Below are 11,840 nucleotides of genomic sequence, written 5' to 3' on the forward strand. Positions count from 1 at the left end.
TTTTCCCGCTTAAATTCAAACTTTAGATACACCACGTCAACAAACCATATGCAAATTATTCATTCAGTTTTCCCGCTTAAATTCAAACTTCGGATACATCACGTCAACAACCCATATGCAAATTATTCATTCAGTTTTCCCGCTTAAATTCAAACTTTAGATACATCAAGTCAACAACCCATATGCAAATTATTCATTCAGTTTTCCCGCTTAAATTCAAACTTTAGATACATCACGTCAACAACCCATATGCAAATTATTCATTCAGTTTTCACACTTAAATTCAAACTTTAGATACATCACGTCAACAACCCATATGCAAATTATTCATTCAGTTTTCCCGCTTAAATTCAAACTTTAGATACATCACGTCAACAACCCATATGCAAATTATTCATTCAGTTTTCCCGCTTAAATTCAAACTTTAGATACATCACGTCAACAACCCATATGCTTATTATTTATTCAGTTTTCCTGCTTAAATTCAAACTTTGGATACATCATGTCAACAACCCACATGCAAATTATTCATTCAGTTTTCCTGGGTAATTCTTTTTTTTTTTTATTTAATTGCAGATTCTGAGTTGTGGCTTTTTCTTACCCGGTGTAGATGCCACGAACACCCTCATTGCGAAGGATGCTGCCCACAGCATGGAAGCTGGTCTTGTATTCCCGAGCTTTGGAGCCTTGACCACTCAACTGCATCCGATTCTTCACCAGATCCAGCGGCTGCACAAACACCGTCGCCCCCATCCTGGGAGCCAGAAATAATGTGTATTAGTTCTTTTATGTAACTACTTTAAAGTCTTGTTGCAAAATTGAACTCAAAGCTGCATAATATTTTGCAAAATTACCGTTATCACAATAGTAGTATATGCATTATACGTATCACAGACGTTTAATAAATTACATTCAGTTTGTGCACTGGTTGGTTATCAAAAGTTGATCAATCAGATGGGGCCTTACTATCTTTATCCCCGCCTCCTCAGTAGTTGCTATTCTGCTATTGGCTGAAGGAACGCAAAGGTGATCCCACAGCTAAAAATAAACACTAATGAGCGGAGTTAAGCTGAGAGAAGAAAATGACAACAGCCAATCAGAATCAGAATATCTGCTGAGGTTTTCACTCACTCAGTGTTTTAAGACTAAATATTTGCACCTTGACATAGTTTTTTAGTCTGAAATAGATCTGAAAAATATGCTTTACCGGTTTGTTTTCATATCAATAAATAAATAAATCATTTAAAAACATAGCATTTCAAGGGAAAAATGGTATTGTAAGAAGTATCATTATCTCAATACCCAACAACATCAAGAATCATAATTTTCCAATATCGTGCACCCCTAGTCAACATAAGCATCAGATTGACAGATATAATATATATATATACATAACAGTTCTGTCTGGTTCTCGAATCTGATTGGCTGATAGCCGTGCAATATTCTGTAATAACAGCACTCGTACAGCTTCCTCACTCACCATTCTGTATTACTACGCCCACATAGAGTGACAGCAGATCAATAAACTCACTACAGTTTGAGGAATCATGCAGCTGTTGGACAACAATGTATTTTTGAGGCTTTTTAGGTGAGAATGTAGTTGTTTAGATTGCAACTATGCAGTTTATCTATAAGGATAGTGCCTATTTATAATTTCTGAGATTCAGTGCATCAGCATCCATCAGCCTGTCATACTAAGCAGAGCAAAGACAGTTGACGTTACACCACAAGATGGCAACAGAGACCGCATAATAAGCTCTTAAAGGAAAAACTTGCTGAGCAAATCATTATAAAACAGGTAAGTGACACCCTAAATCGATCTCTCGCTTTTGTATTTTGTAGTGCTGTATTTATACCATAGCAATCTGCTAGTGTTTGCTTTGGCTTTTACGGGGTTAATTATTGTGATCTCCCGATTGCAACAGAGAAATACTGGGAAATCTCTGTAGACGGATGGCATTTCATGTCGTTCAGCCTTATAATCTTAAAATGTGAGCAAAATCACCTGTTTAGTCATGATTTTTAGACATTACGCTAAAGAATCATTCAAATACTAGCTCTAAAGTGACATTTGTGAAGTAGCAATGGTTTCTGATGTTGTAAATGACTGGTGGAAGAAAGTAGTTCCTCTTACAAAAGGGTTTTTGACACTCTCCGTGTTTGATCTTCTTTTTTATATACACATTTATGCTGTCGAACTGTTGTATAAACGTAATATCACGCTCGTAGCAGTGGGATATGGCTGTATATCATCACTGGTGAGAATCTAACGCACACCTCCCATCAGCGCTGATATACTGCCATATTGCACTGCCACGAGTGCTACAATGTTTTTCCCAAAATGACCACGGAATCTTTCAGAAAAATCAACAACGAAAACATCATAAAAGTCCGTCAGCAATTTCAATTACCTGTGCATCTGTTGATAGTTATTTTCCAAATAACCTTGAAATTAATTAAGCAGCAAAACAAAACATCGCAATGTCAAATGTTTCCAATATCATGCAGTCATATCATCTACAGTAATATAGAGCTGTATATAAATTGTTACAATCATATTTTTCATTCTCTATTTACTTTACTGTGTTCTTCCTAAATTCCTTATTATTTGTGTTTTTGTCCTGTCACTATCATTGCGGAAGCTTCTGTCATCGAAACAAATCCTGTGCACGTGTAAACAAAGCGTTTTCTCACTGATCCCGTCAAATGTTCGTAACTTAATTAGTGCCAAAATAACTCTTGGTGTAAATGACACCACTTCTAAAGAACTCAGGTAAAGTTGGTTTTATAGTCTCACATTCACTCAGTGATAACTTGTGATGCAGTCTCTATATTGTTGACCATGCTATTTTGAATATTCGGTCTGAAATCTCATGTTTAACTGATTGTAAGCAATGTTGTGGTTTGCTAGTCATAGGCTGCTAATATGATTTCACTATTTGGAATTTGCAAAGAATAGGCTACTTCTTTAAAACTATATTATTAAGGAGAAAGTCTGAATGTGCAAATATATAATTAACTTTACCCCAATTTATGAAGAACAGAATCACATGTACAAAAGATCAATTTCCATACGAATTGTTAACATTATTTATAAATACCTTGCTTTATTTCTCCTTTTTAGATTTCATAATAAAGCTCTAATATCTGCACATAAGCACACTTAGAAATCTACATATACAGGTATTTGAAATGATTGTTTTTAGTCACATGTAGGGTGCAAATGTGGAGCAAATGCCTCGTCGTGACATTTAAAGTGAAGTTTGACACGGGGTTACCACCAGGCTTTCTCTGGGCCTGCAAAATTATTCCCAACACAACTACTACATTAACAAAAAACTGCTTAGAAAATTCATAACACATCATATAATCTCCTCGTGCTGATTCTATGTTCAACAGCTCGTGAATTTAATAACTGTAACCCTGATCGATAACCTCCCATCCGCAGCTCATTCAATGAAGTCCTATGGAAACGGAGCGCGCCGCAGCACGAACGGGCACGTACAAACATACACACGTACCCAGCCAAGCCGCCGAAGAGGAACTTTATGGATTTGGGCGATGTTTTGGGCTTGGCTGTGTCCGCTGCGGCTGCCATAGCTGCGGTGCTGTCCGGGTTTCTGGAGGACACCTTCAATCCTGCCGCTCTGCTGATCTACAGCCGCTGTTGTCGACAGCAAGGTGACTCGCCTGGATTGCGCACGTCAAGCGGTGGCCGCTTGGACCAATCGAGATACGAGTTTACACTCGCGGGGTCGAGCACGTACGTGACGTGTCACCTTCGTGTGACATCTTTTAAAGAGACAGAGATGCATTTATCGAGTCAAACAAGTTGTTGCAATTTTTTAGAGATGGATTCTGCCTGCACCTTTTGTGAATTAGAGTAATTAAGTTTTAATGTGGTGATGTCATTGGCCCATGAACATTTCCTGCTTGTTATCAAACAAGTTAATAACTGTACCAAGAGGCAATTAAATCACAAGTTAATGTTGGAACAGATATCATAACATTATTTGTTCATAAATGGCTCTTTTTGGCTCTTATATTTAAACTACAAGTTATTTTTGACATACAATAATAATAATAAAACTTTAAAGCAAAGTTTGATTATTAATTTAATGATTATATATGGGGGAGTACCATGTACACAAACAAAAATGTTCCAATGATAAACCTGACAACATTTATTTGTTTAAAATTGATCTTAAGCATTATATTAAATATCTTATTAAAAATAAAACGTTATAAGGACTTATGTGATTTTAGAATCATTTTCTTATGCAAATTTCTTGTAATTTATATTTACATATATCCTCTGTAACTTTTTATTTCATTTTTAAAACACTTTTATTTTAAGCTTTTAAAAGTACAACAGAATATACACACTTTGCAGGTGAATATAATATAAATTGCCATGCATGTGGGTTCAGCTGTTGGATATACAAAATGTAGTGTTGCACAGTATGTAGACATCAAAAAGTCCTATAAGCTAGTGAGCCTGTCAGTTTTCATGAGGGGTGCTAAATTTAGATTGAGCACGTTTCAGGTCATCCGAGAAAGGGTTCCCAGGTAGCAAATAATTTTCCATTTGAATTGGACCTGATAAATCTGAGCCTTTCCAAGTGGATAACGGAGGCCATGTCCATTAACCAGGTTCGAAAGGAATTTCAAATTATTATCAGTAAGACCTAACAAAAAATTAAGAGAATCGAAGTCGCATCTTGTATTAAATATAGGACTTAATCTCCTACAAATCTGTACCCAATAGCCTTTGATATATGTAAAGTTCCAAATACAATGTATAAAATCAACATTTGATCAACATTTGTGATTGATGTTTATCTTATATTTCACAGCAGACGTGGGCTGAGTTCCATTTTGTGTCAGGCGCCAGCCTTTAAGATTAATGGATTTACCATACAGTCCATGGGATTTACACGATTATGTTATGTAGCCTAAAATGTCTCCTAACACAAAACCTCAGTGGAGGAATGTTCAGCTTCTGAGCTGTAAACTCTAGCGCCATCTTGGGGCAGTCATCGATACAGCGACTGTGGACCATTGGTGTCACTATTGAATAAGATCAGCGTTTGAACGAAATTAAACGAAATTGCGTAGATAATTGAAACAACATTACTGCAATTGTTTTTACCACTAAAACAATTTGAATGAGACAACTCGTCTCGTACATGCAAATCCGTTGAAAACAACATGGCTTCTGAAAACTTTCATGAGCGCCAAATATTATGGATCGTTATAAAGACTTGAAGTTTCACACTTTTTAAGGACTATTTTAAGGATTCTAAGGATTTTTTTTACCATTCAAATATAATGATTTGTGTTCAATATCCCAGCTAGTTCACTAAAATACATAAATAATAAACAAATACAGGCAAAAAAAACACTGTTTGGGATGGACGGATCTGTATAATAATCACTAAAAACTTAATGTACTGTAATGTAGGCCTACATGAAACACATGTAATGAGGTTATTTAGAAAGGCTTTAATATCATTTAATAACGTATAATTTAAAGTTCTATAGTTTATTTGGTGTGGTACCCCTACTGAAAAATCCAGCTTAAACCAGCCTAGGCTGGTTGGCTGGTTTTAGCTGGTTGACCAGGCTGGTTTAAGAGGGGTTTTGGCCATTTCCAGGCTGGTTTCCAGCCATTTCCAGCCTGGTCTTAGCTGGTCAGGTTGGGAGGTGACCAGCTAAAACCAGCTTGACCAGCCCAGGCGGAGAGCCCAGCCAAAACCAGCTATGTCCAGCTTAAACCAGGCTGGTCAAGCTGGTTTAGCTGGTCATTTTCCAGCGTGACCAGCTAAGACCAGGCTGGAAATGGCTGGAAACCAGCATGGAAATGGCCAAAACCCCTCTAAAACCAGGCTGGTCGACCAGCTAAAACCAGCCAACTAGCCTAGGCTTGTTAAAGCTGGATTTTTCAGCAGGGGTAGTAGGTCTACAAATGTACAAACAAATAACAAATTACCAATACTGTGCTAAAGGTTTATACAACTGCAAACTATACCGTAACACCACACAGTAGTAAAACCTAAACTATGATACAGTATTTTTAGTTTATCGCTAACATTTTCTGAAACATTCATTGACAGAGTTGTAAATAGCCTATATAGAGTAGTATGGTTCAAAAACACAACATTCATTCATTTTCTTTTTGGCTAAGCCTAGTCCCTTTATTAATCTGAGGTCGCCACAGTGGAATGAACCGCCAACTCATCCAGCATATGTGTTTTGCTCTGCGGATGTTCTTCCAGCTGCAATATGTCATAATATTAATTGTCACAGTAAAAATTAAAAGGAAAAAAAAATAATTTCATTTTTAATTTTGTCAGATATTTTGCATATAGAATTTTATAATGTAATTGTTTAGCTGCTTTTCATTTTATTGTTTATATTATAATTGATTTATGTAAAATTGGCAGGAATTACCTTCCATATTACAACACTTTTTATTAAACAGGAATGTGTTTATCCTTTCTTTTTTGGACATGCACTTTGGCAAAAGCACAGTGACCTTTTAAGAAGATTATTACTATGATTCGTCATTCCAGTAGAGTATTTCAAATGAAAGTTGTATAATCTGTAGGCTAAAGCCATGGGCCCCATGAAAAGAAAATATTATAGTAATTAATTCATAATAAAGTGCTAAATAGTGTTTTAGAACCATACTAAAGTATTAACTGTATAATATTGAGTAGTATTTACAAGACTTTGTTAATGAATGCTACAGCCGACAGTACTGTAACTATAGTGGTCAATTGTATTATATATTATAGTATACTTTAGTTTACTACAGTACACTGGTATTGGCATTGTATATTGGTTAATTTGTTTATACTACTATAGTAGTTGTATTACCATAGGACCATAGAATTCAACAGATTAGTTAAAATGGTTAAATAAATCTATACTATTTACAATAACTTAGAATAAATAACTTTAATCAATGTCTGTGATGCAAGTCTGTATTTTGGGTCTGCAATAATTCAATAAACCCAAAAGACAGTGTAGTCATGGAATAAACTGTAGCAGGACAATAGGGGGCATCCTAAGATACTGCAGTGAGCTGACATTGTTTCCAAAGCAAGGTCATCCTTTCTGGTGAATACTTCTGTCTCACAGAGGTGTATATTATTTATATGTGATTTGCATACATAAGCATATAAACAAATATATGAGGTAACAAAAGAGAGGAGTACACAATGGAAAGTGTATTTAATGTGAAAAAAGTTTGCAAAAAAAAAAAAAAAACTCTCTCTTAAGTGTTTTCAATATCCTATTTTTAATATCTTATTTTATTTGTCTTTGCTTTTATGTCAATAATTTTGACTTTAAAATGTTTTTTTTTTAAATAAAAACTGCTTTTATTCTAGTCAAAATAAAACAAATAAGACTTTCTCTAGAAGAAAAAATATTATAGGAAATACTATGAAAATTTCCTTGCTTTGTTAAACATAATTTGGGAAATATGTAAAAAATAAAAAAATCATTAAAAGGGGGCTAATAATTTCAACTGTATGTCTCTCTGGACCTAGTGTTTTAATTAGCATTGAAATCAGGCACTTAAATATAATTTGCAATTATAAAATGTGGAAAAATATTGTTTATCTCACATCTATTGAGATGTCTAATGCGTGACCTTGCAATTTAGGATTGTAGAGTACAAATATATGTGTTTGCAGCCATGTGTGTAACCAATGATGAATTTCACCCACATTACACATTTGCATTAATGTGATGTTCCCATAAGCGTAATACACAGTTTATTCTTTGCGGCATGTTTGTGTGTGTGTGTTTTCTGCTGGTGTCCAGTTCTGGCTCTGCTCCTCTGACAGTATATATTGGTTGGCACTTCTCCTTTGGTGCACCATGAAAACCCATCACAGCTCGTCCTGAAGGCTGCGAATGCCTCCGGCGTCTCCCTGTCACCGCGCATTACGACTCTTTAACTCATTCGAGCGTGTGTCAGTGTGTATGCCTGCGAACTGGTCAGTGGATGCATTTTCAAATGGGTTTAAGTCTCTGATGCATTAGTTTAAATGACCTTCATTTTACCTCTGCATTATTTCCTGTCCTACAGATGCACAATGTCCCTCTCTTTTTTTTTTTAACAGAGAGAGACCCCTTTATGACATCACACACCGGAGATATAAATAGACAAATGATTTCTCAGGGGTCACCGCAGCTGTTAAAGCTGCTCAGCTTTGATCATGTTATTCAGTTTTGCCGCTGACCACTGATTCTGCTTCATTTCACTGAGCTTACTTATGTTTGGCTGGAGAGAAATGACAAATAAAGGGGACCTATTATGCAAAAAATCAATTTAATAAGGTCTTTAAACACAGTTGTTTGGTGACAGTGTGTGGAAATAACCATCCTCTAAAGATAACAATTAATTAACTAGATTATTAAAGTTTGAGGACAAACTTTGAGGCTGGCTTGTGAACGCCTGATGGTAGATAGATAGATAGATAGATAGATAGATAGATAGATAGATAGATAGATAGATAGATAGATAGATAGATAGATAGATAGATTACCATGTTATTAGTGTGAATTAGCATGTTACTAGCATGATTCTAGCATGAATTAGCATGATTCTAGCATAAATTAGCATGTTACTAGCATGATTATAGTATGAATTAGCATGTTACTAGCATGATTCTAGCATGAATGAGCATGATTCTAGCATAAATTAGCATGTTACTAGCATGATTCTAGCATGAATTAGCATGTTATTAGCATGATTCTAGAATGAATTAGCATGTTACTAGCATGATTATAGTATGAATTAGCATGTTACTAGCATGATTCTAGCATGAATGAGCATGATTCTAGCATAAATTAGCATGTTACTAGCATGATTCTAGCATGAATTAGCATGTTATTAGCATGATTCTAGCATGAATTAGCATGTTACTAGCATGATTCTAGCATGAATTAGCATGTTACTAGCATGAATAAGCATGCTACTAGCATAATTCTAGCACAAATTAGCATGTTACTAGCAGGATTCTAGCATGAATTAGCATGTTATTAGCATGATTCTAACATTAATTAGCATGTTAATAGCTTGATTCTAGCATGAATTAGCATGTTGTTAGCATGATTCTAGCATGAATTAGCATGTTACTAGCATGATTCTAGCATGAATTAGCATGATTCTAGCATAAATTAGCATGTTACTAGCATGATTCTAGCATGAATTAGCATGTTACTAGCATGATTCTAGCATAAACTAGCATGTTATTAGCATGATTCTAGCATGAATTAGCATGTTACTAGCATGATTCTAAAATGAATTAGCATGTTACTAGCATGAATTAGCATGTTACTAGCATAATTCTAGCACAAATTAGCATGTTACTAGCATGATTCTAGCATGAATTAGCATGTTATTAGCATGATTCTAACATTAATTAGCATGTTACTAGCTTGATTCTAGCATGAATTAGCATGTTGTTAGCATGATTCTAGCATGAATTAGCATGTTACTAGCATGATAGACAGATGCAGTGGAAGTCTATGGGACAGTTTCTAGGGACCCAAAAGTGGTTGCTAGGGTGAGGCCAGAAAGTCAAAAGCTTATCAGTTATTGGCAGTTAGGTAGTCTGAGTTAAATGAGCCCAGCTAGAAGTCTGTTGGACAGTCTGATGCAGAGTTATGAGGTCACAAAGTTTGGTGCAATGTTAAGTCAATAGGATTTTTCCAACGGTCCCAGGACATTTTTCGGAAAACCGAAAGTCAGATCAGTCCGAAAAGATATAGCAACCCGAGTCAGACCAGTTTGGAGGTCTGGTGTCAGTTTGGTGGTCATAGCTCGAAAGCTCTAGGAGGAGATAGAGTTTAATTTTTAGTCTCAGAAGAAATATAGGATAACAATAGTCTGGCTTGCTACACAAGCCAGCCTAATTAACTTTTTTATAATCACACTTGATAAAAACAGTCTGCAGAAACACTCGGATTGACGTTCTCCCTTTGTACGTGTCATGAAAAGGGAAAAGCCCCACCCATTAGTGACAATCTCTCTCTCTCTCATTAGCATAAACTGCTCTGAGTGAGAAGCAGCCGTCTGCTATTAGAGTTTTGACCTGCTGAAGATGATGTCTGCAACTAAAAGACATTATAATAGAGTTGTAGGATGCACAACAGAACACCAGTCTCCATAGACTGATGCATTCTGAGTGGAGCTGTAATCGGGCCATAAAAATTCAGCCCGAGCCCGACACGTACATTTTGATTGACAGCTTTTGAAAAGCCTGAACCCGTTTATAGCCCGACGTTATTCATATGTGCACATGGACACAACTCTTTTGCCTTTTTTTTCAAGAATGAGTCGTTTATACATGTTACGTTTCACGTACAGTTGAAGTCAGAATTATTAGCCCCCTTTTGATTTTATTTTATTTTTTTAAAATATTTCCCAAATTATTTTTAACAGAGCAAGGAAATTTTCACAGTATGTCTGATAATATTTTTTCTTCTGGAGAAAGTCTGATTTGTTTTATTTCGGCTAGAATAAAAGTATTTATTAATTTTTTTAAAACCATTTTTGGGACAAAATTATTAGCAAATTTTTTTTTGGATAGTCTCAGAACAAACCATCGTTGTACAATAACTTGCCTAATTACCCTAACCTGCCTAGTTAACCTAATTAATCTAGTTAAGCCTTTAAATTTCACTTTAAGCTGTATAGAAGTGTCTTGAAAAATATTAAGTAAAATATTATTTACTGTCATGTCAAAGCCGAAATAAATCAGTTTTTAGAAAGAAGTTTTAAAACTATTATGCTTAGAAATGTGCTGAAACAATCTTCCCTCCATTAAACAGAAATTGGTGAAAAAAAATAAACAGGGGCGCTCATAATTCAGGGGGGCTAATAATTCTGACTTCAACTGTATGTTTTCTGGTGTTTTGTTGTTTGTTTTGCGTTCTCTTCTCTCTTTGTTGTTGTGGATCCTGTCCTGTTTCAGGTGTGCAACCATTGGTCGAGTGAGCTGTCAATCACCATTGTCACTCAATTGGCGCACCAATAAGGACCGGGTCCGCGCAGTATAAAAGCTGTGCCCTTGCGCTTTTCTGGAGGAGCGCTTGGCTCACAGCCATTCTCCTCACTTGTGTCGGCAGGCCTGTTCACTTGTTTGCTTCGCTAGGTTTTGCTTGCAATTGCTGTGTTCTAGTTTTCTCTTTATTAAGTGATTGATTTATTAGATAAACTTGTGCAGCTCAGTTTATTGTCAGGTGAGAATTTGAACGATCTGTATGAGAATTGGATTATATGAGATCTTGTTTTGCTAAAGGCGTAAACTGCGGTCACATTAGAGTTTGAGCATGCGATATTCTGTCGTGCGGCGCTACGAAAAGAGGCGGGATTAAACAAGCTTATTAGACATTTTTAAAAGCGAACGGTTGCTCCATGTTTTCAATTTCTGTCCAGAGAGGTCATGCTTTGATCCTCGATTGGTCTCACGCAGTCAAGTGATGCGATTTTGCAGGTCAGAGTTCACCAAGCTTGAACCTTGCACCGCAGCTACCTGCGAAACTTGACGCATGACCCCGCGTTTCCGGTCTGACGCATTAGTGTGCGTATGAATGGAAGTCCATGGGAGGAAAAGCCCAGTGTGACCGCAGCTTAACTTTTGCACTTTACGATAATTCTTGTAATGTGAGTAGCTTAGGATAATTATGTGTTAGTTAGTCAATGGAGCCGTTGCCACATGAGTAATTATGTTTGGAAGTCATGAAGTTTAGTTAAGCTACGTGCTGAAGATTACGGTTTTGTTTCTGCATTTTTCTTTGATCAGTCAGTTCAGTGG

The 11,840-nt window shown here is 36.1% G+C and overlaps 1 protein-coding gene across 1 annotated transcript in view; it reads right to left on the reverse strand.

Moving 5' to 3' along the window:
* The window catches only part of slc25a11 (solute carrier family 25 member 11), a 15,858-nt gene extending 12,141 nt beyond the window's left edge, over positions 1 to 3,717 (reverse strand). The window contains 2 exon segments of the mRNA NM_001002099.1: positions 602 to 754; positions 3,522 to 3,717. Of these exon segments, the coding sequence (NP_001002099.1) occupies positions 602 to 754; positions 3,522 to 3,598 (230 nt within the window). The 5' untranslated portion in view covers positions 3,599 to 3,717.
* Between the last annotated feature and the right edge of the window lie 8,123 nt (positions 3,718 to 11,840).

Source organism: Danio rerio, chromosome 5, assembly GCF_049306965.1.
Source record: "Danio rerio strain Tuebingen ecotype United States chromosome 5, GRCz12tu, whole genome shotgun sequence".
Lineage (NCBI taxonomy): Eukaryota > Metazoa > Chordata > Actinopteri > Cypriniformes > Danionidae > Danio > Danio rerio.